Here is a 27,295-nt window from a genome sequence, read left to right on the forward strand (position 1 = left end):
CGCTTTAGGGCGGCGATCCGGGCCCTTTGTGCAACTGATCCTTCGTCTCGGAGCCGCTACAAGGTAAACGGCGAGCGGCTGAGCGCGCGGCACGAAGGGAGACGCGCGCTGCGTCTCCGTCGGAGCGTGTCCATCGGCCGGAGTGCTCTGCGTCGCTTATGCGTGGCAAACGGGTTGATTGTCGGCCGGGACACAATCCTCCGCCGTTGAACCAATCGGAATGGACAGCTCCGGGGGCGCATCGAGACCGCGTGTGCCCGAGCCCGGGCCGTGGCCCGAAGCCCCGAGTCCGTGTCTGCGGATGTGTATCAGAGGCTGCGGGCTAGTCGTCAATCACGCCGACCGACGGGCCTTACTCGGCCGCAACAATAGCGATCGCAATGGAAACCGCCTCGACGTCCGTTCGTCAATTTATTGGTCCCGATGTACCGCCTGCGCCGACACCTAATTTCCCAGGTTAATTATTCCCCCCCGCGAGCTTGTCGGCCAGGAATCGCGCGAGCCGTAACTCCTTCAAGAAACTCAGTTCGCCTTCTTCGTTGAATGTATCTCGCGAAGTCGACGTGTCGTCGCGAAGACTGCCAGAGACGTTTAATTGACGGACGGATCGACCATGAATCTTCTCGCCGGGGGATATGGAAACCACCCTCTCTCTACCCCACCGGGTCAACCCCTAAACCCGAACGACGCTCGCATTCCTCGGTAATAGAACTGCACCGTCTACCCCGAAGTGTGCGCATGTGTCTTCCCTCTGCGTAAATTGACGCACGAGCGCGCGGCTGTGGGGGGTCGTTAAATGTTGATTTGCCATTCGGCGTGATCACCTGCAGCCGTGCTATTGGAATGTTGCGGGAAAAATGGGGTGCGACGATCGGCGACTTTAAGCGATTTTAAGGTTAACTTAACTTTGTTGCAGTTAATCTAATTTTATTAAAAGTGTTAAAAGACCAGTTTTAATGCTTTATTTTTGACTGTATTTTTAATGGAGGTTAGGGCTTTTCTTAGTCATTTTTAATAGATACGATTTCCTGCAGTTTATGTTTTCTGTATAATTGGTCAATTTTTGAGTTTTACTATAGTTACTATAAAATGAATTCGATGAATTGTGTCATACAAAATAAATTGCATGAAAGAAAATAAATTGTAGAATACGAAATAAATTGCATAAAAGAAAATAAATTGTAGAATACGAAATAAATTGCATAAAAGAAAATAAATGGTAGAATACGAAATATATTGTATAATGCAAAGAAAATTGTAGAATACAAACTAAATTTCATAAAAGAAAATAAATGGTAAAATACAAAATAAATTGTATAATACAAAATAACTGAAATGTATAATACGAAATAAGTAAAGTGTATAATACAAAATAAATTGTATAACACAAAATAAGTAAAGTGTACAACACAAAATATATCGTACAATACAAAGTAAATCCTGTCCAACAAAATAAATTGTATAATGCAATAACCGCTTCGCTGTATGAAATGAAATCTACCAATTTCTGCCACAAATGCGCGTAATCCTTAGTCTAGATATTACGGTAGAACTTCGTTTATCCATAATACTCCACCGAATGTTCCGCCTCACAGATATGCGACCTCATAATTGAACCTTTATTATTCCAACTACGGTCGGGCACATTCTCGGTTTATACCGGCCGCGTGTATTCTTATACATAAGTACATAATTCGATTACAAAACAGACTGATTAACGGAGAATTTAAAGGCAATCATTCTTGAGAACAACGAACGAAATAATTAGCTCCTCGTAATAATATGAAACGTTATGCAACTGGTTTTATATTTGATGCTTAACACATTCCGTGCCACGTGTGCCGCTGGTGGTACAAAAGAATGAACTATAATATATTTATTTCATCGTTGTAATGATAATAATTAATTTTAAAAAATATTATATTATTTATTTAAAGCGTTATTATTATTTAAAGCGTGGATTGACCAGAATAAAGAATTGATTAAATACAGCTTGGCATGGAACATGCTACCTGGAAAATTGTTTCTAAAATGTTATCTGTATCAGTTTTGTTATAAACATTGAAACCGGCGTGATCCGAACGCGACTAGTAACACCACAGTGAGCGATAATTAATGAACCTCCTGTTATCGAAATACCACGGTCATCCGAACAACTCTGTATCCCCCCTCGCCCCTGCTTACCGATTCATTTCTCCAGTCCACTGTAACCGGCCCTGGGTCAAATTGATCCGCTTCCACCGTCAAAGGGTTATCACGGAACGCGTACAATAGCGCGGCGTGCAAGCAATAGCCCCGGTTATTGTCGCGCCGGTATTGTTTCGGGCACGGTGATCATCGACCGGGATCGATTCCCGCCCGGAACGACGGGAAACGAATCGTCGGCGAGTCGTGTTTCAAGGCGTTCCGCGCCGCTCGTTTTCTGTCCGCAGGTAATCCACGGCCCCGCGTGACATGGTACCTGGAGTCGCAGACGATCGACGCGCCGTCCGAGGTGCGGGAGACCCACGGCCTCGCCGGGGACACCAACGTCGTCACCATAAGCAACGTGACGCTGAAGGGCCTCACGAGGAGTCACTATCACGCGAAACTGTACTGCAAGGCGAACAACACCAATCTGGCGCCGCCGCTGACCACCGCCGTCGTCATCGAGCTTCACAGTAAGTGGTACTATCGATTCTATCCTAGCCGCTAATTAAATTTACGAGACAAATCGAGTTCGATCGTCCTCGAATTTCCGGCAAATATCTTCGAGCTTCCTCGTCGAAACGTTTTAAAGAAAGTTAATTAGTCGGAACCTTGTTTCAATCGTGTTTGCTGTGTAATTATGTCTTGGGGTCACGAGAGACCCTAGAGAAGTTCTATGCAGGTTTAAGATATTTTTTAAATGGAATAATCTTTCTAAAGTTGGACTTGGAAAGGGATTTGAATTTTTTTAGACGATCGAAGGGCTAGATTGCCCGATAATGTGTAGAAATGCTAGAATTTAGTTACTAACTGGTTAATAAAAACCTAGAATCCTGGGTCCCAATAGACCCGACCCCCGTCATCTCAGGTTAATTATTACAATAATTCTCTGTCGAAGAAGACGCGTCGAATACAGCCTCGCGTCGACACTCCTCGCGCAGTAAATTAAACAAAGACGTCTGCGTTTGAAAGACGTCCATCACGGCCTCGTTTCTTCATATCCGCGAAGTGGCCGGATCGTCGCGCGTAGCTCGCTAATCGTATGCAACAGCTTGAAATCCGCGAGCGGGCAGCGCCGCGCGAACAGGGGCTTAGCCGGCGATTACAAGGTTCCCCGTTGTGCCCGTTAAAAGGCCCGGCTCCGCGCGTTCCGTCCTCGGCGTTAATATCATTATCCGGCACGGTCCGAGGTATTTAACCGGGGGAGTGATTACTTTTACAAATTCCAAGAGTGCTTTTAGAACGGACCCCCCCCCCCCCCCTCGCCCCCTCGAGAAAGGAGTGGTTTTTTTTCGGGCGGGAGGGCGTGCGCAGCTTTTCCCATCGCAAAGTAAACTTCCAACGTAGACGAAGATCTGCCCCCGGTACGGGGCTGCTAATTCGCGTTGAAATACGTCCGTTCGTTTCGTAGACGCGTAGCCGGCGGAACGTTGGACAAGCACGGAACGTTTTCTTGCTGGGCGAGCGCGGGCGAGCGGCAGCGAGACAAAGACGCGGGGGGACAAAAACGAGGAGGAAAAAGACTATCGAAAATTAGCTGTTTCAACGATCGATCCCGCGCGGCCTTGTCGCCGCTGTGAATTCATTGCCCCTCCGGGGTCAACCCTCGGAACAGTTCCCACGAATCTTTGTCTAATTGGCAGCGACAGCCGAGGCGTAAGCCGAATAATTGCGAGAGTCGCGGGGATTCCGGATCGATGCCCGCTCGTCGGAAGTTTAACGAGGGAGCGCCAATGCATCGCGCCGCGTCGGCCGAAAAATGCAGCAGCATGTACTCCCGTTCGACGACTTTTTCGTTTTTTCCCGAGGAATTGCATCCGCATATTCGTGCGCCGCATATTCGGGGCCTCGCTCGCGAAGACAGACGCTTCTTCGCGGCTCGATATTCGATATTTAACTGGCCCGTTATACCGCGCGGAAACCGGCCCCGCGAGCTACGCCGCTGCCGACCGTAAATTACCAAAGCTTTTTCCGCGCCCGGGGAGCGGTTCGGTTCATTTTCATTAGCGCCGCGGAATCGGGGAACTTCGGGACCACGGCTAACAAGCTGCGAGGTCTTCCCGCCCAGCTAGACAAAGGGGTCTCGCTCGGATGCCGCGGCCGGACGACACCGCCAACGGGAAAACTTAATTTCGAAAATATTACTGCAATGTTATTAGCTCGTTTTCTCAGCGAACGTGTTTTCCAGCGCCGGGCGTGCAGAAAGGGGAAACGCGTCGACTCTTTCAGTGACGCGGTGATTTGTATCCGGATAGCGTAAAGATGCCTTCGAGACGTTTCGAAGACATTTTTAAGACGTTCGGTGTACGAGATGTTTAATTTTTTTATTACAAGTGAAAGTAAAATTTAAGAAACGGTATTTTAGTTATTGTATGGTGAATGAGTTCATCTAACATTTACGAGAAAATTCAAGTAATTTGGGCAAGTTTTGAAAGGATTATTTCATTTTGACAGTGATATAGTCCGTGACAAAAATTTGTCATTTGTATATTAAAAAAAATAATTGATTCTTGTTTCATTGATTCTAAATGAATTAAATTCTAATAGTGACCAAACAGAGATTATTTTAACCAAAAATCGTATAATTTATAACCATTATAGTTATAATTATAACCATCGCTGAAAAACTAAAACGTATGGTTTTTAACTTTACGTTGATTTTATATACACGTCGTCTCAAGCTTATGTTAAGATAATTTGTATATAAATTATATTTGTATTATATACAATTTAAGATAACTGCATATAAATTATATTTGTATCATACAAAATTTTAAATAATTGTATATAAATTGTACAATCGGGTATAGTTGCATATAATCGCATCTAAATTATATTTGCATTATACACAAATTAAAGTAATTGTATATAAATTATATAATTGTGTACAGTTGCATATAATCGTATATAAATTATATTTGCATTATACACAAATTAAAAATTATTTATATACAAGACACTCTTCGCATCTGAGAAAATGGCCCCGTCCTGCAACCTCGCCAAAAAATTCATCGTCGAAAAATTCACCGTCCGCAAAGGGGTTGATACACATTCGAGACCGGGATCTCCGTTCTCCACCTTAATTGGCACGTATATTAGCGCGAACGTCGTCGAGCCCCGGATCGATCTGTCGCCCGAGTCAAGGAAAAAAAGAATTCGAGACTCCCTCCCCTATCCCCTCCCCTACAGCGATCGGCGAGAAGTTTCTTCGAGGAGGACGGTTCTCCCGCGAATGGAAACGAAACTCGAGACATTTGTGGGTTCACGGAGTCGCGAACGGGGTAACGACTCTCGAAAGTACCTCCGCGAACGCGCTGAAGAACCGAGGGGTTTAAACCACTCTCGAGACGAGCTTGAAGTTCGTCGGCGGTAACTGGGTCCCCGATAATCGAAGCCGCGGGGAACAAATAATTTCAGCCTGCCCCCCCCTCTTCTATCGGTCTATTCTCAGACCAGCCGGAACGCGAGTCGTCTCTCGTTTGCCTACTGTGAATATCGTGTGATCCTCGAGCTGTCGAGGTTCGACTCGCTCTTTTGTTATCCTACGCAACCCTCTGTTTTCAACCCTATCGCTCTCCTATTTTTGAGTAACACGAGGATTGGTATAATTTTGAAAAGCAATTTTTACGCCGTCCTCCTATTGAAATTACCTTAACTAAAATTAATGAAATTACCTTAACTAAAATTATGAAATTATGTTAAATAAAATTAATGAAATTACCTTAAATAAAATTATGAAATTATGTTAAATAAAATTATGAAATTATTTTAAATAAAATTATTACAATTACCTTAACGTACACATACTTTGTAGTATCCCTGAAGGGGTTAAACAAGAAACTACAATAAAATCGTCCGTCTACTTTCTCCCGGCCTCTTGCCTCAACCAAAAACGTCCCATTCATGGCGGACATCCCCTAATCAGAATTCGCAGCGAGCGCTGACGTAAACGAGAAAAGCCTGCCGGAAAATTGCCGCGTTCGCAGCGGAATTCAAAGTCGAATTCCGATTGGAATTTGCAAATGAAAATTCGTATTCCGGTTGAACCGGCGATCTTCGAGTCTGCGGCGACCGGTTCGCGTAATTCCCGTCTGAAACTCGTTCGCAGCCCTTTGTGTCGCCGCGGGGCGGTTCGCGAGGTGCAGGAGGGTGGTTCGCGAAGGGTGGCCAGCATTTTTCCGTGCGCGTCGCCGTATTTATGCTTTTAATATGTTTCGCGGTTGGTGTGCTCGGCGCCGCGCCGCGCGAATAATGCGTCGCGAACGAGCCGGGGTTCGCGGGGCGGAGGTTGCCGAGGAAACTAGACAAGGGCGCGGAGCGGGGGGAGAGGAAAGAGTTGAGCGAACCGGCGGAAAGAATCCGAGAAGTTGAAACGACCGTTCGCAGGGTAAGTCGGTCGGTCCGTGGAACGACGGAGCATTACGGAACGGTTCGTTTCGTATGCGCCGATTCCGCGAATCGTCGACCTAAGTGAAATTGTCTCGGTGGCCCCCCCTGTTGGCCTAAGCGAGACGACGTTTCCCATGATTCGGCGAAGCCGGCCCCTATCGTTACCTTCTAATCGAGGGGAGCTGTTAACCGCTCCTTTCGCGCCGTTTACCACCGATCCGCGACATAGCGTGGCTTTTCAATAACCGCTCGCCGAATTCAATGACGTTCGATTAGCACGCCGTAACCGCCCCGAAAAACGTCTACTGGATCGTGGCAATTTGGTTAATTTAACTCCGGTCGATGGCGTCGTTTTATCAGGACGACTGCGGTACTAATTCGGTTTTTATCGAGTCGACAAGTATCCTAGAGCTTGTCTCGATCTTGAAATACGTTGTTAACCCCTTGACGTGCCATTCTCTTCACAGTCACCGCGATTAGGAATTTTTCAATTGGCAGAATTTCTTTGAAGGGAGAGAACATACAAAGTGAAAGTGTATATATACAATATACTAAAAAAAGAATATATATATATAGCTAATACTATATATAAATATACCAAAAATACATTTACTAAGAAAAATCGAAATTTAGTTATGAAAAGCTTCATTTACGCAAAATCCAGCCGTGTCTAAGAGGTTAAGAAAAAGCTTCAAAAATACATATAGCTAATAAAAATGTGTATAGTTATACAAAAAAAATATGTATTAAGAAAAATCGTAATTTAGTTATGAAAAACATCGTTTGCGCAAAATTCAGTCACACATAAAAGGTTAAAAAAAACTTCACTGGAGAAACCACTATATCCAAAGGATTCGAAACGATTTGTCGAGGTTATGTCAACGATGGCGCCTTACCATTTCTCGATGCCCGGCGTCGTAGACCCGCGGGCCGTGTTCGCCGCGGCGCATTAGGATGAAAAGTTACGAAACGATGCGTGCAGGTTGCTCGTTCCTGCGTCGTTGTTCCTCGCCGCCGCCGCCGCCGCCGCCGTCGTCGTCGGCGGAGGCGGTCATGAAATATTTATTCAAATATTTACGGAGAATTTATACGCGGCGTCGCATAAATAGCCCGTTGGAACACCGGGGGACGCGGGAGTCCATCGTCCGACGGTTCCCTCTTCCTCGGCTCGTTAGACTTTCAAGCAGTTGGACCGAGTGGCCTTCGATTATTCGCGGCGTGCTCGTCTAAGCTGGTTCCCAATTAACGAAACATCGGGAAACGGAACTTCCGGACAGGGAGGGGTGGGGGTGGGGGTAGGGGAAGGGAAGTTACTATGTTTCATCGAGACGGCAAGTTTCTAGTGGCCGTTAGTGCTCGTCGTTCAAGAAAAATACCTGGGGAAATTCTCGAGCGGTTCGCCACTTAATGCTGGCCCACGGAATTCTCTCGTCGATCGCGCAATCCCCCCTCCCCTCACCCGCGAAACTTCCCCCTAACGAAGACGAATCGGACCGACAAGGTAGGCAAGACGGCTCGAAATCTCGAAAACGTGGGCAAAACGCGAAGACGCGGATTTAAATGATCGTTAGGATTAGAAGTGGTGGTTCCACGTTAAGAACCACCCTTATTTTTAACTACGAACTTCGGGATGGAAATGCAAAAAAGGCGATTATGCGAGGCGAAAGGGTGAGATAAGTAATAAGTTTCGTGTAATTATTTATAAAGCTGCTGCTGTATAAAATAATCTGTGTTCTGGTTTTTGGTTCTTGCATTATTATGGTATCATCGTTACTGTACCAAGTTCAACAGGTCTAGATTTGTAATTTAATAAAAATCGATCGGTGTTATTTAATAAAAAGTATTCTTTACAAATTGAAGCTTAAATTTCATTTTTAAAAATTGTATATTGATGATAGTGGTAATGCCTCGTGGTGAATATTTAATCGAAGAAGAATGCGAAAATATAGCGTTGGAAATATTAAAAATTAGGGTGATGCTATAATTATTTTTCTCGTGTAGCGGTAGTACAGTAAGTAATAGTAAATAATGCAAAGAGTAAAGCAATTTGTGTATTATTCATAATAATATAATACTATAAGTAAAAAATAGTACAGAAAAGTTTCATAAATAAATTAACACCACCCCAAAAATCTAACACGTTCATAATCCTAATAAAAAAAATATAGAACATCGATTAACACATAACATTTCCCTTTTCCTACAAATTTTTAATCCAAAAATTGGGTCATGCGCGATAATTGGAACATCCACATCGGTATTCGTATTTTTTGCCTGCATATATATATATATTTCACGTCGCTGAATATATTTCGCATTAATTCTGCGTGCATTTTGCATATTCGACGTATAAATCTTGCATAAACATCCGCGGTCTAATTATAAGTTATCGGAAGAATAATTTGAATTCAATTTACGTGCCGACACGTATTCTGGAGCTAACTGCGTCGACGCGCTCGACGTTACCAAAGCTGAAACGAGGAAAAAACGAAAGTAAAAAAGTTAATAGGAAAAGTATCTCCTGTTACAAAGTGCCCGGCAAAAAAATACGGTTTCGCTTTTAATATCGTCAACTTTGCTTGTTACGCTTCTGTATAATGCAGCCACGTGTTTACGGCGCGCCAGCCATTTTCGGAATTCCCCGCTTGGCGCGGCGACGCTGCGCTCAAAATGTCAGGTTATGTCGATGCAGCTCGTCGCTGTCGCCTAGATTTGACTAAAAAATTATTTGTTATATTTAGGGCAGCATTTGAGATTCTTGACTGTGAAATTATTTTTTTAGTTACTATTTTTTTGCGCTTTGGAAAATTTGGTTTAGAAAAGACGCGGTTGCGAATCGTTGCAACGAGTCACAGAAATTGTTTAGCAAAGTCGTTGCTCAGTTGCTACTACAGCGCATTAAATAAATGTTTGTTATTTATAAATAATACTAACTAACGGATACCACGAATTTATTTATCAATTCTACCGCCTTACGTGGGGGCTCAATATGAAAAATAAATAAATTACTATACTAACTAACTATTTTACTAACGTTATACTAACCTATTTACGTTACAGACGTAATTTTTGCAATAATTCCTCTCGATTGCTATAACAAAAAATAACTTCCTCCAACTTCATACGAGTTTCACAGATATGCCTATCTTAAAGAAAATATCTTTATTTATCCATTCGAACTAAGCAAATAATACAGAAGGAACGAACAAAGATCGGAACATTTCCAAAAAGATAGTACAGCAATCCACCAAAGCGTTTTCTTGCAAAAGGGTGAAGCTGTGGATGAAATTTCGCGCAGCGTCAAGAAGATTCCGGGTCAGTAATCTCGCGAGAGAAAAGAAAAAGGAAGCCTCGAAGATCTTCCATGAAACTTGCACAATAAAGGTCGTATTAAAAATTACAACTTCGGCCGGCCACAAAGAAAAAGAGATCCCGTAGCATCGCCGCGGAATTACGACACAACAATTACAGCCGGCTAATAAAATCAGCTCGACGGCGGGCAAAGGGCGCGAGGGCTGGTCGCCGCGAAGCGTAGATGGCGCATCCTTCAAGAAGATAATTAGCGGCGCGGAGGGTTCGGCGGGGGGGTTGCGCGCGACATTTCTTTAATCCGTTTAAGAGCGCCGCAACTTCTTCGTCGCCGTCTCGGGCCAGCGGTCGATCGATAATCGATTACTCTAATTTCCCCGCGAGCAGGGCAATCCGTTCGTCGGTGGGCGTCGTCGCGTCCGCGATTCCTCCACGCCGCGGGATTTTCGTCGGCCGGGATCGGCACGTAGACCGAAACGAATTTTATTCGGCTATTTCACGTTTTTTTTCCTCGCTGTCCGAACAAAAACGAGCCGACCACTTCAGAAAAGAGCGAACGCGTATCGAGCGGCCGTTCCTTTTTTTTTTCTTTTTATTTTATTTCGATCCCGGCCGGAGAATAGAGCGGAATATTTAACGGACGCCCCGCGAACTCGCCGGCGAATTTTGCCCCGTGAACGTCGTCCCGCGATACCGGGCAACGAAAATGGCAATATCATCGTGCGCGCGGTTACGGCCGATCCGTACGGAATTGAAACATTTTTCGTGCCGTTGGGACGGGAAACGCCTCCGAAACGGCCGGGTAGCCGCGCGCCGCTGTTCATAAGCATTTCGACGTCTATCGCGCGGTTTTTCTACGCCGCGCTGGCGTTTTAATCGATATCGCGTTACATTCGACGATAGCACGAAATCGAGAGCACGAACGATCCGCTCGTTACGTCTGTCTTCGAACGAGTTGTCACGCCTCGACGTCCTATAACTTTCAGGTAAACGTCTGTCTCGACGCGATGATTTTAGCGGCCATTGCACGCTCATGATCGACGCGTTCGCTGCCGAATCTACTTTTTCGAAAATCTGCTCTAGACGCCAATGTATCATTTTTTTAATGTATTAGTAATCATAAGCAACGGTTGATAATATTAAAAAAAAAATTATAAGCCTTTAAAGTAACACCGCGATGCAAATGGTTCAAATATATTTGTATCGAATAAAAATATAATAATTGACAAATTGTTCTTGGAATTAATTTTTCAAATTTTGAATCATTGAAACTGCAAAGATATATTTACGTGCCAATGAATTTTTACTCAAGACGAATATTATAAAAATCACTAAAAATTCAAGTAAATATAATATCATTGTTTTAATAAAATAATATAAAATGTTTTGCTTTTCATCTTCACAAACCTAAAATTATTCAAAATTCACCCGAACAATTTCTGCGCCGAGCATGTTCAATTATTCTCATTTCGATGACGACTTTGAAGCCGGAATTACGAATAAACAATAATAACAATAATAATAATAATAATAATAATCCGCAGGAGCGTATCGATCCAAACCGCTTCAAAGTATCAAAATTCACGTTTCCCTGAACAGTGACAGTCTAACGGGTTTTTCGAGTAGCTCTGATTGATGTTCGCAGCGCCGCGGATTTCCGGCTCGCGTACCGCCCGCCCGGTGTGATTCGATTAAAAACTCTCGGTTGCCGATCGGGAGGCGGCGACGGCGGCCGATGCCGGGAATTAATATTAATAATTTCATAGGAGTCCGCGCGCGGCGCGATTCATCGGTAGCCGGGGGGGGGGGGGGGGCGGCTCGTCCCGCCGCACGGCAAACTTTCTCGCTGGACAAACAAGTTTAAATGAAATTGCCGATCGCGGTAAACCCGTCCCGGCCGCTGACGGATACAGGGGAAGAAACCGAACAGAGTTATGTATATGTATACAGCTCGCGGATGGAAGGGAGAGAACCGCGAGGGAAATGCTAAGTGAAAAAAAACAGGTTTAAAGGCCCGGGAAAATGCTCTCGAGAAGGCTAATCCGATCAAACGCGACGCTTTTCCTTGGGCGGCTCTTGCGTCGATCCGAAGTTTGCCGGGTTGCATAATTTCTGGACCGATCGGCGCAATTTAATTTCGTTGGAACGCGAGCCTGGAGGTGACGTCGTTGCGGGGGACGCTGGATATCCGGCACTGTTACACGGACGATCCTGAGATAAGGAATCTTTCGGAAGACGCTATACTTGAATTACTATAAACGTATGCCCAGATAACCGGCAACAAGGAAGAGGAAGCAAATGAAAGAGGAATCAAATGAAACAGAAAGCCCTCGAATCGCAGGCATTGTACATTCGAAATCCAGCTTGCGCAGGCATTGTATAAATCGGCGCTGACCGACTCGCATATCGCCGACGCTGTCTCCGTTAAAAATAACGCGCTTCGTAGCTCCGCCAACAAAAAACTTTCATCGATCCGCGTGGCTGGTCGAGGTGCTATCGGCTTTGAAAAATCGTCGCGTTACCATCGGGACCGCGATCAAGAAGCGGCGAGGAGGGGGGGGGGGGGGAGAGGAGAAAGAAGACGCTCGCTCGCAATCGACGGGGAGAGTCTTGGTTTCATTTCCGGCGAGACGCGCGAAATGAGGAAACTTTTTGTTTGGACAGGGGGGGAAACCCGAAGAGGGGTCGAAGGAGAGGGGACCGCTGTCTCGAAACACGGGCGGAACTGTCGGGGGATCGGTAAGCGCATCAAAATTGTGGACACACACACACGGGGGCCGAAACAAAAAAAGTTCGCCGGAGCGTAGTCTGTTTCTGACACAGATTTCAACCGGGCCAGAACGCGACGCGCGTCGCTTCTACACAAACCCCTTTCCCCCCCCCCCCCCCCACCCAGCCACGCTCTACTCTCAGCCACCCCCTCGTTACCACCCCCTCGCATAACCCGGCAGGCCGCATAACGCGAAGTTTCTCCTTCCGTTCCGCCACGGTTTTTGTTCGCCGCGCCGCTAAACGAAAATTTTGCACGTGAAATTGCCTGGCGCGCTTCACATAGCAAAAACAGAATTTCATGTTTCGCAGATTATGGGATAATAGTGTTTACCGTGAGGCGAGAGAGAGAGATATAGATAGGTAGATAGATGGATAGATAGAGGGAGAAAGAGAGAGAGAGAGAGAGGATGGAAGAGAGGAGATATGGTGGCGGATACGCGGAGCTCGATGGTGAAACGCGGCCGGCATAATATTGCATCCGCGGGGTTTGCAGAGAGAAGCGTTGCCCGGCGACGAAACGCCGCTCCGATAAAATTCATCGCGCAAAGCATAGTTTCGATCTTCCCGGGCCCGTCTCTCGCGGATAATCGAGCTACCCGGCTATGCCGAAATTAGCAGCTAACGAATGCAGCCGGGAGAGTAAAGAGAGAGAGAGGGAGAGAGAGAGACTGCCTCGTCCTCCCGACAGATATTAAACTACCAGATTCTGATGCTCCCGGGATCTTAAGAATAATTTTCTCTCGTCAAACTTTTCAACGCAAATTATTGGCCGCTTCAAAGCCTCTAGATACTTGGCGGAAGCTGTAGAGGAAAACACAACCGTAGCTAGTGCGATCTAAGAGAGAATCATGGGGCTACGTGTTATAGAGGGCATTATTCGGGCCGACACGTTTAGGAACACGTACAATGGCGCTGGGAAGTTTGCCCACTGAATTTGATTCCTGTGTAGCGCAGAATCAAGCTGCTGGTTTAATGTTTCATTCGCTGGAATTATGTGCTATTAGGTTCTTTCTCTCGGAGTAGTTTATTTGCTGGAATTATGTGCTATTGGTTGTGTTAATCTTACTAGTTTATTTACCGAGATATTATCTTATCGATTATGATAGTATTAATAGATTATTTATCGGAGCGTTAGCCTTGCGATTATGTTAATCGTGATAATTTATTTACTAGAATTCTATCCTATGCATTTTGCCAATCTTAAGTTTATTTATCGGAATTCTATTCTCTCATGTTAATTATAATAGCTTATATACCAAAATTCGATTTTTTAATTTTAACAATTTATTTACCAGAATATTACCCTATCCATTATGTCGATCTTAATAATTTATTTACCAGAATATTACCCTACCCACTATGTTAATCTTAACAGTTTATTTATCAGAATTCTATCCCATTAACTACGTTAATCGTAACAACTTACATTCCACAATTCTGTCCTATTAATTACATTACTTTTTATCATTTATTTACCATAATTCTATCCTATCGATTACGTTAACAATACCAGTTCATTTAAAAATAATTCTATCCTATCGATTATGTAAATTATATACTGCCCTCCTCATTATAATTAATCTTAGCACACTACCAAAAAGACATCGCGAATGTCGTACACCAGACGTTTTCAAGCCGTCTCGAAGACGTCCATTACCGCGAAGAAATCTTCTCGAAAGACGTGTCCAACAAACTGTGCAGAATTCCAGACAGATACGCGCGCGACAGAGTTTCGCGAGTCGGCTAATATCCATTGAATTCGGCGCGCAAAAAGATCGGATCGGCGGCGTTAGGATTCCTGGTTGATTCGACGAGAGAGAGAGAGATAGAGTGAGAGGAACGGGGTCGGTACACAGGTAGCCATCGCGCTACACACACACGTCGTAGCGAAAGAGAGATAACTACGGTTATTCAAGCGGGGCATCCGGCTGGCGCGGCAAATTTACGTCCGAGGAAAGTTTCGGGTTTTGCACGGATCAGTGAAAACTTGGGAATCTTTCGCGGGCGCGAGGCACGCCGTGGCCCCGCCCCCCGCCGTCCCCGCCCCGCCCCGCTCGCGCGCGCCGTATTTATCTCCGTCGGAGCGGCGGTAGCCGAAGAAGTTGCCGAGCGATCAGAATCTTTCTAAAGGCAGAACGAACCGTGGCCTGCTCCCTCGTAACGAGGCCGAGGCGGAAACTTTTCCGCGAACCGGCGGCCGCGCTAACGTTTTCCCCCCGTAGCCTCGCCGTCAACGGTCCTCGCTCCGCTAACCGGAGTTAACCGGCCCGGGCGGCGTTCGATTCAAAAGGAGGAACCGGCCCGAAAGACGCCGCCAATTGCGCGGACAATTTTCGCCGGGCGCGGAACAATGGCGAATTATTACAGGTCGATAGGGGGGGGGGGGGGGGGCGTTGTCGCGGCACCCGGCCCCCGCCCCGCGAACGTTTAATTAATACTTGGTTATTTTCCCGGTGGCCAGACTCCAGGCCACAATTTTCGCCGTCCAATTAATAACCGTACACTCCGGCCCGGAAGGCTGCCGTTAACGCAGCCACCTGTCCCCCCTCCCCTCCTCGCCGTATACCCTCGCTGGATTCTCGATCCTCGCAATTCGCCGATCTATTAGCCGCGCTAATTAATTTGTCGCGATTAATCGACTGTTCGTTGATTTTAACGTCCCGTATCTTGTTGTATACGGCGGACATTGGGAGACGCGGTGTATAGAGTTGTTTTGTTCGATTCACGCGACGGACTCCTCGAACAATCATTGGAGGGTATTGCGATTACGAATGTATGTTGGTTGTAATTATTAGCGCGATATTAATTTTGACGGAGAAAATAGGTATGATACGAATTGGTCGTGTTTATTGGATGTTATGTCATAAAGGCTCTTTTTGGTTGATATTAATATTCTATTAACATTGTTATTACTGTTAATATCATTATCATTATTAATATTATTATTATTATTATTACCCCGCATTCACCCCTTGATATTAATGACAAAGCAGTTATAAAATATTGTTCATTAAAACGGAAAAATCACTTCAAAATAATTTATAAAATACATACAGAACAATTATACAAATAATTCATACAAATAGCGCAATTATTTCGATACAGAAAGAACAATATTTAAAGTACTGTCTGCCCAGACTTCGCGTCCGCAGTTAAGGGTTAAGTTCGCTGAGAAAACTAGGCCAGTTAAAAAGCGACTATCGATCCCTGACTAACTAGACCACAGATGTATCAATTTTATGTGACAATTAATCTCTCGCGATTAATCGATTACTCTTCCATTCGTAAATCGTACATCATAGCGTTTAACTTCGAAAAAGACCGACGCGCCTAAATTCTAAATCAAAGGACGCATCAGGCATAATGAGTATTCTTTTACGACGCTTTAAATTCGTTAAACAATGTTTGAGTAACATCGCCATTCTACTCGCTGAAAAAAGCAGACAGTTATAAAGCGTTTCTCGACCCGGGATTCACCGATCCGCCGATTCCATCATTCCGCAGAAATTAATTTCTCGCGATCAATCGATCCATTATTCGAACGCGTACATCACCGCCGGACGCGCACGATTAATAAAAGCGGGCCGATCTTCTAAATCAAACAAAGGAGACACAATGTATTATTCTTTTGTCGCGACTCTTCGCATTGTTTAACGCGCCGCCGTATAATATCGCGATTATATTCGGGGCCGGGGGAGGGGGGAACCGGATCGCGATAAAACGTCCCCCGAATTGCGCATGGGTCCGCGCGAAAGTAGAAATATTCGCGATCTAATTACGCGCGCGGGGGTTCCCGTATAAAATTCTCGCGGATTCATTATCCGACCCGTTGAACAATGCGCTATTCATTTGCTACGTGTTTTTCACGGGATCATGCTGGCCCGTTGCGAAATCATTAGGGAAGAATAATAACTCCGCCGGATGATATTCCGCGGCGTCCAACGCGTTGGCTCGCGCGATTCCCAGCGAAAATTCTTCTTCTTTTTTTTTCAAGCAGACAGCGTTCCGTACTTCTCTAGAAATTCGAAAAGTCGACGCCGGATCACCTGAAAATTCGGCTCGCTCCTTTCGCCCGCTGAATTTTTGCCCCGATAAAATTATCTTTCGCTCTTTCCCCGGGCGAAATTAAAAACTGCTCCGGGCGCAGAAGCGGGCAACGCGGTAACATCAGCGGCGGCGACTCGGTAATCCTTTAGTCGCCGCGATTCCATTGCAGTTGCGATAATCGCGTTATTTAACGGTCGCGGCCTTTATTATAACGAATCGCCCGGCGGAACGGATTTGATCGCGTTGTTTGCTGCGGACGCGTCTTTTGCATTTCTGTTATGCGTGAATTAATAATTTTTGGATTGACGGTCTTTTGCTAGTTTTATTTATTTATTTTATTTATTTATTTGTCCGGTGGGCTATTGTACAGTATAAATAGATAAGAAAATAAATATCCAATAAAACTAGAGGAATTAGTGTTTGATTTCAGTACTCGTTTGCAATGAAATGTTAGCTTGGATTAGGTTACATTAGGTTAATAAATAGAATATAAGTAATAAATAGTACATAAGTGTTAATAAATAGAAATCTATTTTTATTTTACTTATTATATACTAATAAATAAAAATTTACTAACACTTTGATTAGAACTTCAATAGCATACATTAAAAAATAAAATATAAGATTTAAGTGTGTGTACAATAAAAGGAGTACTCCTTTTTAAAAAAATAGACAATTTAAAAAGAGGATATACGATTATTACCAATTGTCAATAATTATCAAAGAAACCGCAAAGTTTGAGAAGAATCGTATCTCCTCCTCTCAAATTATCCATTTTTGTTTCCAAGCTGAGAGACACTCGTCGAAAATTTACCGCAATATCAAATATTATATTATATGCTTCGATAAAATTATTTTCGTACTGCGATGAGAACGACGCGGAGAAATGATTTAAAAAGTGATAATAGAAGAGCGTCGCAATCGATTTCAGCCAATTAAATTTGCATTGAAGGGGGTGCAGGATATCAGGAGAGATGACGTCATTGATGAAGTTATAAGTACTCTATTATCAAGAGAGAGAAGGGAGAGAAAAGAAAGAGAGAGAGAGAGAGAGAGTATTATTATCAAAAGAGAATATTGTTATCAAAAGAGAGACAATTATTACTAAAAAGTACCATTAATTAAAACCACTGTAATTAAAAACACTGAACCAATAAAATACCCGAACACCGTAACAAAGTATTAAAACACACCCTAACCTAGAAAATGATTAAATGACCGTCATAATTCGAGTCTACTGACAGAAACGAAGGATCCTAATGGCGGGCAAGTTTCAGCGTCTGGTTCATGAATTTTTGAGAACGCAAAGACCAAGGAGCTCGTGAAATTCGGTCTTGGAGGGGGGGTTGAAGCCTTTGACAGAAGGAAACCGCGCGAGTTTTTCCAGCGCCCGATGAAATTAGCTTTTCTCTTTCTCCGCGCGCCGAGATTGAAAACTGCTCGGGGTGAAAAGGCGAAGCCGCGCGGAATAATTAGCAGCGACTTATTAAGTTCGAAATATTAGAAGCTCGAGGGGGACAGGAGGAAGTCTCGAGCAGGAGGTTCGTGGCCCCGGGACCCCGGCCCGTCCCCGACTTTCGCCATTGAAACACTTCGCCGAGGGTCGAAAAGTTTCCCGAACAAGTGTTCTCCTTCGGCTCCCGCCGGATGAACCCTTCCGTGGACCTAGTCGAACCCTTTCTCGGACCTTCACGGACCTTCACGGTCCTTGTCGGATCTTTTTCCCGGCGGGTCCTACTGTATTTCGCTATCGCGGTTCGTTTCGTCTAATAAGCCTCCTCGCGACTTGCTCTCTCTCTCTCTTCTGTCTCTCTCTCTCTATCTCTCTTCTGTCTGTCTCTCTCTCTCTCTCTCTCTCTCTTTCTTTCTCTCTGTCTTCTCTCTCATTCGCGTTCTCTTCGGGTAATTTCTTAGCGCCCGCAGTTTATTCTCAAAGATAAGGGAAGAAATCCGTTGGACCGTTCGGGGCGGCACGGGGTCTCGATTATTCCGCTCCGATAGTCCTTATCGCGGGCATGCATTCCGCGCTCTCCCGGATTAGCCAGGCGCGCGCACACACACACGCGAACTATACGTTCCGGATCGGCCGGAGCCGCGCGCTCTGTTTGAACTTCGACTCGGATTGTCGACGTATTTCTTCGTCGTTGCGAGTTTACGCGGCCTCGTCGGATAAGCGCCGCGCCGCCGGTCGGATCGCTCGAAAGTCCCGGCTGGAAAAACCGCGGGTCAGCGACCGCGTGTACGAGGCACGATACCTTTTGGAGCCGGGAAGACGCCGACGAAAATTGTGTCAACTTGGAGATCCTTTCGTATGTAGAAAGTCGGTGGATTTTAGTGAGAACGCATTGACGCGTGTGCGGTAGACATCATTGTATATGCTTGTATGTTGATTTAATGCATTGTACAGATGGCGTTTCATAAATTTATATTTTATAAATTATACCGAGGTTTTGATGTCACTAGACTATGGATAGTTAGCAAAAATATTGTACCAATGGTAGTGAAAGAAAAATTTATTTTCTGTCTTAGCTTTTTTAAAAAGTTGGAAATAATGTATTTTATTGATTCATTTTTGTCAGAGCTGTATAAAATTCGCGATTTAAGCATCATTATGTCTATCGATTTCTCTGTATTGATCCTTCAAATAGGATACTCAATTTGGCTGTTATGTACATCAATAACTAAACTGTGAATTTTTAAGTAAAATAAAAATTGTCTGCATCGATTACAATAATTAGAGTTTACGTAATCAAGAATTTTTCTCTTAGTTTCAATAAGTCTAAAATAACGCAATCGGATATATTACTCCTTCTCACTCTTTTATATTTCTTTAGCACATTTTTGTGATGAATATTTAATTAAATAAATACCATAAGAATAAAAACAACGAGTACTAACGCATTATCTACAATCCCCGAATTCTTCACATTAATATACAATAATATATAAGTATAGTATAGCAAGTATAAGTATAGTATCCAATAATGCAACACGCCTCTCTAAAACTAATATTTAAAAGAGAATTGCCGAGCAATCTATTAGACACAGTTCGGTCGCTTCGAAGCCAATTAACAGGCAAACATCCTTGGCAATATTGTTATCGTTTGAAGTAGATCGTCGCAATCCGTAGCGTCAGACGTCGCCGATCGAAGTAACAGGGATTCGAGAGAGCACGTGCGAGTTCGTTGGGCTTTACAGGGATGGGGTGGGAGGAGGGAGCAATCGTCGCCAAGTTAGAGAATTCCTTTGACAGATGCGTTTCTCGATGTCTGTTTGCAGTGAAGCCGCTGAAGGTCGAAATTATGGGGAAGGACAAGATCCTATCGGCGGGTAGGAGTTACGAGACGAGATGTCTGAGCACGGGATCAAAGCCGGCTGCCGACTTAACCTGGTGGAAGGCGTCCAAGCAGCTCAAAGGAACGATCACAAACGTGAGTAAGAAACTGATTAAAATCTTGCCGCGGATCGCCGGCGGGACCCGTGCGCGCCCGCGAACGGTCGCGATCGAATCGCGATCGGGTCGCGATCGGGTCGCGAAAGCGGCACGATTCAATTTTACCGTAATCCTTTCCGCGCGCGCCGCGGGGACGCTTTGTCGTTTGTTTCTCCTCTCGCGAGGAACGACAGATGGGGGAGGGGGGAGACGAGTTAAAAAGGAAAAGAGGCGGGAAATTATGAGCCCAGGAAGAGAGAAAAGAAGGAGAAAAGAAGCGGAGAAGAAGCGGAATCGAAGCGGACGTTTCCGCGACGCGGCGCGCCGGAATCAAGCGTATTCCGATGATTGGTACTCGGCCTCGGAGGCCGTTCCGTAGCGACTGCGAGCCTTCGATTCCGTCGATCCCTGGAAGAAAAGAGCGACTCGATGACGAGCCTCGAACGGAGCAGTAAACATCGAGTGACAGGGGGATTCCGAGAATAAATTTGTTTCCAAGCGGATCTCGATCCCCCTTTTCATTCTGGCTTCTTTCAAGCACGCGCGACGCGGCTACAAAGACTCCGTCACGTAGCGTTAACGCTTCCACCGACGGGTCAACGACCTTAAATTTTATTCTATCGAGGCAGTTTAGTTGTTTGTCTACTTATTCTAATTAACGCGTTTGTGTAGCAGTGCTGGCCAATTTCTCGGTCAACTTCTCGACAAAATTTCTACGCAATGATAGTAATAATAGCGATAACGGTAATAATAATTGTAATGGTAATAATAGTAGTAATAATAGTAATAGTAATAATAGTAGTAATAATAGTAGTAATAGTAATAGTAATGGAATTAAAACAATAATTGCGTGGCTCTCCTCTCTCGTGACCATGGATGTATCTGCAGGATATTTCGATGGATTCTCCTTCTTGAAATACATGCAAAAATTTTGACAAAAATGTGACATGTCACAGATGTTGCAATGCATTTTCGAGAATTTATTCAGATTTTTAAACTAACAATTATACTCATAAAAAATAAGGAACTTCAGTCGCGAAAAATGCCGACTTCTTACAAAAGTAGTTTCGTCTCACCCTAAACCTTTTTTAATAATAACAAATCGAACCAGTGACTTGAGAATTTAAAAGAATTTGTTTACTTCACGCACCACAGCGTAAAATAAGAATAAATTTTTCGCCGTTTATCTCGCCAGAGAACGTGTCCCGAGAATTATTTATTCCGTAATGATATTACGTGCCATTAAGCATTTTATTCGCGCGAACAACCCCCGTCGGCTTGTGACAGGACGCAGCGGCCGCGTCCAAACATTTCTTTCCGGTCCAAGGGCTTTTTCCGACCGGCTGTCATCCATTAGAAAAGAATATTGTGACCGATCCCCGACGGCCGCCGGTAGCCACCGCGAGCCGGCGATTTTTAGCAAGCCCGCGATATTTCAGCGGGGCGCGTCACGAAACCCCATACGTTGATCGATCTGGTTTCCTAGCCGCGGCTCCGCTACACGGCGATCACTCACGCGCAAGTACGGAATTGTTCGAACGCGCCTGACCCGCGAGCATTTTCGGACGGAACGCGTTTCGCAACGTTCGCGTCGCCGGACCGCCGATAGACGCACAGTCGGCCGAACGTTTTCGATTCTCGGCGAACGAACTCCTGCCGTGGCGCGGCGCGGCGTCGAGCGGGCAAGGGGTTCGATTCTCGCGACGCCCGGTATTCGAGATCAGCGGACCGTGGAGGGAATCGATCGGCTAGCCTATTCGACGTTCGTCGTCGTCGGGGGAGGGGAAAAAAAAAGAATCAACCCACGGGATATAGCCGACGCGCCCGGGCACGAAAAAATATTGTTTTCCTCTTTGTTCCGTTTACTCGTCCGCGCGTAAAATAACCGCGCTCCGAACGACAACTCGATGGCCCTCTAAAGAAGCCGCGCGCGCGCCTGCTCTCCTGGCGCGCTCCCGACCGGAAGTCCCGGATAATAAGATCGATAAAGTCCTCCCGGATGGAACGAGGAGCCGAACGATCCGGGGGGGAGAAAAAAATTCAGCCGTGCACAAGAAGATGCGCGACGGAGAAGATCTGCCCGGCCAGATATCGGCGAACACGTCCGTTCGTTCGTCTCCCCTCAAGGCTTCCTACGGGACGCTCTGTTTCCTATCGCTGACGCGAATGCATTCCGAAACTGTTTCGTCGAGCCATCGGGAATTCGGTGATGAATCGCTGTCGTGCCGGCCGAAAGCCTATGGGACACCAAAAATTCAGATTTCCCGACCGACGGAATTCGCTGCGGTTCGAAACGGCGCGCCGCACACGGTTCCGTGGCGGATTTTTCTGTTTTCGGAGAAACGGAGATGGGGCGGTTTAGGGTAGCGAGTATTTATTGAATACGATGTGTCGAGTTCGTTATTCTTTTGTAATAAAATCTGCTTTGCTCTTTATTTCGTTTATTTTTGAATAGGAAGATTTCTTCGCCCCTTTATTTTCTTCCCTTTCTGTGTAAACTAATTTCTTTATTCTTTCATCTTGTTTATTTTTCAGAAAATATTTTTCTATATTTCTATATTATAATTTATATATTTTAAAGCAAAAGGTTTCTTTGTTCTTTGTTATTTTTATACTTTGTTACATGTATATTTTACACTTTGTTATTTTTTAATAGAAAGCTTCCTTTACCCTCTCGTTTTATCAATTTTGGAATATAAACTTATATAAACATTCTAGTCAATAGTATTAAAAACAATAGTTCTGCAAATACCAAATCTTAACCTCAAAAACATGATTCTCAAGAACGAAGAGCAGCTTCGCGCGATTCCCTTGCAAAGATAACTAATTCCTGATTTTGTTGTCACGCTTACGATCGCGGCGACGGAGGGTGGGGACCAAGTCGCTTTTATCCTCCGGAGAAACGAAAACCGTTTGCCCGATTAGTCGCTCGAAGGTACGCTCGTTAATTCACTTTATTCGAGTCTTTGATCGGGGCGTGCCTGCGATCGTTTGATCGAATCACAGCTGCCTGCGCAAAGATGCCGTTACGGTGTGTGGTCGACGCCGCGCAAGTGGTTTCCTCGTTTTATTTCGCCGGGCGCTCGTGTGTGTCCACGATCCGCAACCTTTCGGCCACTTCGACCCTTCTTCCGGTTTGACGTCCACCCTGTTTTTGTATCCGGACGATGGCCCCCCATCGATTTGAATTGTTCGAAGGGATCGGCTAATGTTTTATCTATGGCAAACTTTTACGTTCCAGTAATTCGAAGACATTTCTGTTCGAGTAATTCGAAGACATTTTTGTTCGAATAATTCAAAGATATTTCTGTTTAAATAATTGAAAAACTTTTCTGTTCGAGTAATTTGAAAAGCGTAATTTTAAAAGCAATATAAAAGAAAAGAATGATATTCTATTAAAAAAATAACAGTTTGTACGCTATTATTTTTACTCCTATAATTTATTTTTAGTATGAATTTCTCTGCGAAGGAATTATAATTCGGATAAAATCGTATTCAAATGACTTCTTGTTCGAATAGTTAATGCACAATAACTACATTGGCTTAGTGAATAAAATTTCTTCGATAAAAATATATAAAAATTCAATCTCTCCTTCGACCCCTTCAACCCCTTCAACACACAGGTATCGCAAATGCAAATGGCGAAGTATGTAAGACAGGTACGACCGAATCGCCGGCCGCGATGTAATCTCGTACCATTAAATGTTCAACTGCTTAATCTGGGTGGCCGTTAACGACACGTTAACCAGGGGTTGTCCGCAGGATCGGAACGCTCTCTCGTTCCATGATTTCACTTCAGCCGTATCCGTCGTATGGCCTGCGCGGATCGGTGACGTTTACCGATGGACCCGTTATCAATCCAGTTCCTCCCAGATGGTTCGATAGCAATTACATGGACGCACCCGATAAATTATTATCAAGCTGTCTGTCACTCCCACGAAACTATTAATCCGGTCGCAATGGCAACATCGGCCCGGCGATAAATCATCTCCCCTAGAACTCTTGCGTTTTCTACGGGAATTCGACGTCACCGTTCCACCAGTTTCCTTATTTTATTTTGTAACTCTTTAGCGCGGGGATATTCTTCAATGATTAGGGTTTTAGGTTGCATTGTTTTTATAGTAGTGAAGAAATTTTGAAAGATGATTTTTTGAGGTTATATATTGTAATAGAGCGAGGCGGATATCACGTGTGACAATTGCAAGCGAAAGAGTTTCGAGGATAAAAATCACGGTTTTGAGATAATAGGAGAATGTTTTGTCGAAGTTGTTAAAAAAACAATATCTCTGTTATTATTAATTATACTTAAGAAATATATACAAAGAAACTGCATAGTTTGACACCACAAAAGAGAGATCGACAATGAGAAACTTACTATTAAAAAACTTATTATAACAATTTTTAGTGATATCACTCGATTTCAAAGGGTTAACAAACAAACGCTAGATTAAATTTAAATAAAAAAATTTGCTTTATCCTATACGATAAATATGAAATTAATTATCATGAAAATATACATAAAGCACAGTAATTGGAGATCTCGCAATAATTGTCCTCTACCCCATTGCTTATTTGTTTAAAAAATAATGCCGCTCCGCCGCAGGACTCATTGCGTTAAAAACGATGAAATTTCAGCGTTCGCCGCGAGTCAAAGAAAACCGGAGGCTGTCACGAAAATTCGGTCCCTCTTGGCCGACTTCCTTTCCAATTTCTTAATGACCCCAAAGCTTCTTTCTTCCCCCCTCCTCTCCCGTTTGATCCGCGAATTTCTCCTCGCTCGAGCGTCGCCAGAAGCGGACAGGTTACGGATTCGCGGAAGGCACTTTTCCCTCCGTGTGCCCCGCCACTTAAACGTCGCTCCCTCGAGACGGGCCCTCCCTTCCGCAAACATTCCCTCCGCCCCCGCCCCTCCCCCTTCCACCGCGACAGCTCGACCAAAACGAAAATTTCGCCCACGGTCTCTCTCTCTCTCTCTCTCTCTCTCTCTCTCTCTCTCTCTCTCTCTCTCTCTCTGCTATCCGGCTGCCGCGGACTCTCCCGGCTGCCGCGGACTCTCCCGGCTCCCGCCGCTGCGTTCCATTCAATTTGCTTTTATCGTATAAGTTCGTTATAATTAATAATTCCCGACGACTTTGCAAACTGAGAACGGCGGAGTGGACCGTTCGCGGCGCCGTTTCTGCCCCGTTTTACGGCAAGGTTTGACGGCGGGCGGGGGTCTTTATTTTCCCGGGATCGCTTTGTTAATGAACGGGGGAATTGTTGCGAGCCGAGGCCCAGTGATCGATGCGAAAACGTGTACAATGGCTCGGGAAAGGGTTATTACGTTTTTTAAAATACAATAATATTTTTTGCCGTGGCTTAAATGCGTTTTATTTTAAAGATTTTATTTTTTATTTTAAATGCTTTTTAGGTGATGGAGGTCTGTTTGAGAATAATTAGAATGCTACTTTTTAAATTTTACTATTACTTAGAATGGCTGAAGAAAATTAAAGAACTATCGTTTTTTAACTGTTGTTTATCTAGGTCGAAAATGTGAAAGATTTAAGAAAGTATTTTTCATTTCTGGTGTCGAGTTGCATGAACTTTTCTATGCTCGCATGAAGAATTTGATTAATACAGGGTTTTTAAAGTAGGCAAAATACGCGAATGGCAGCAGAGAAATTGGAACGAAAATACGCAAGTTAATTAAACTGAAATATTGATTACAAGAATATTAAACGAAAGAATGCCGCTGAGAAATTGCGCAAGCGAAAGCTCCCGGTGCAATTAGTCCAAAGGTGGTGCCGAAAAGTTGATTCAGCGAAAACAGTATAAAACAGAAACAAACGAAAAATCATGCTCGTGAAGTATACACCGTGGAAATTATTATTAAATTAATAAATTATGAAATTATTATTCAAATGACGGGCACCAAATTTTTAAGTTCACAATTATTTAGATTATTGTAAATATACTTTTATGGAGAATTAATTCCATCAGATTCTTTCCTCGGGCACATATTATAATAAATAAATTATAAAAGTAAGTTTCGACCATAAAGTGGCAAGTTAAGAGAAGGTGGGGGAAATCGAGAGTATCCGCCATTTTGGTACTCTAAACTTGATACACTAAACTGCTGAGATTGGTGCATAGCTTGTACACTATACTAAATAGGATTATTAAGCCAACGTTTATGTAATCGCCGATTTATGTTTATGTTACATTAGTTATTTCACCATAACCTAGAATTTGGCATTTTGGATACCAGTGAGGCATGGTTTGAACTTACAGGAACGATTGACCATTCCCGAATTGCTCGTTGCTATACTCGCGCGTCGAAATGACTACTAAAGGAATGTGAGTAGTTCGAAACACGTACATGGCTTCTTCGATACATGTACATGTGTGCAGAAGCACTGTATTAGATTGCCTTACCGTTAACCGAACTTTACGCCAATTCAAATTCCAAGTGTAGTTCCCAATTAAGAAACAGGTAGCATTAGTTTAACACACCAAGATGGCGGATAGTCTAGATTCCATTTACGTCTTTCGTACCAACCCTCCCCAACCCCTCCTGGCCCATAAGCCAAACGTAGGCACTATTCTTGTAATCCGTGGCTGAGATTTCTGCGGAGTTAACCCCGCCGTCGCATGCATTTTTATGACAAATTAAAGCAAATGCATTTGGGCTGCCACTGCGCCGAACAACTCGCAAAAAGAACAAACAAAAATATAAAAAGAGCTCAATATTATTTAACGAATTTGATGACTGTACGGGATCGTACAAGTACATAAAAAAAATGTAAAATATTGTTCAGTTTTTATTTCGCGTAAAATGACTCACAACTGTTTTTATTCGCATTGACAAATAACGATTTACTCGCGAATAAATTATTCGCAAGGACAAACAACTATTTACCCACGAATGGAATTATTCGCAAAGAAATGTTTCGTGAATAAATTATACCTGAACGACTGATTTGCAATTAAATTATACCTGATTATTTGCAAATAAATTATTCCCGATTATTTGCAAATAAATTATTCCCGACTATTTGCAAATAAATTATTCCCGATTATTTTTAAATAAATTATTCCTGATTATTTGTAAATAGATTACTCGTGACTAAACTGTACTCAAAGAAATTATTCCTGAATCAACCATTCGCAAATGAAATT

The 27,295-nt window shown here is 44.0% G+C and overlaps 1 protein-coding gene across 1 annotated transcript in view; it reads left to right on the plus strand.

The window, feature by feature from the left end:
• The window catches only part of LOC144468346 (nephrin), a 210,771-nt gene that overhangs the window by 92,815 nt on the left and 90,661 nt on the right, over positions 1 to 27,295 (plus strand). The window contains exons 4-5 of the mRNA XM_078177757.1: positions 2,433 to 2,660; positions 19,984 to 20,135. Coding sequence (XP_078033883.1) covers positions 2,433 to 2,660; positions 19,984 to 20,135 — 380 coding nt within the window. The remainder of the gene's footprint in view (positions 1 to 2,432; positions 2,661 to 19,983; positions 20,136 to 27,295) is intronic.

Source organism: Augochlora pura, chromosome 4, assembly GCF_028453695.1.
Source record: "Augochlora pura isolate Apur16 chromosome 4, APUR_v2.2.1, whole genome shotgun sequence".
In the NCBI taxonomy this organism is placed as follows: Eukaryota; Metazoa; Arthropoda; class Insecta; order Hymenoptera; family Halictidae; genus Augochlora; species Augochlora pura.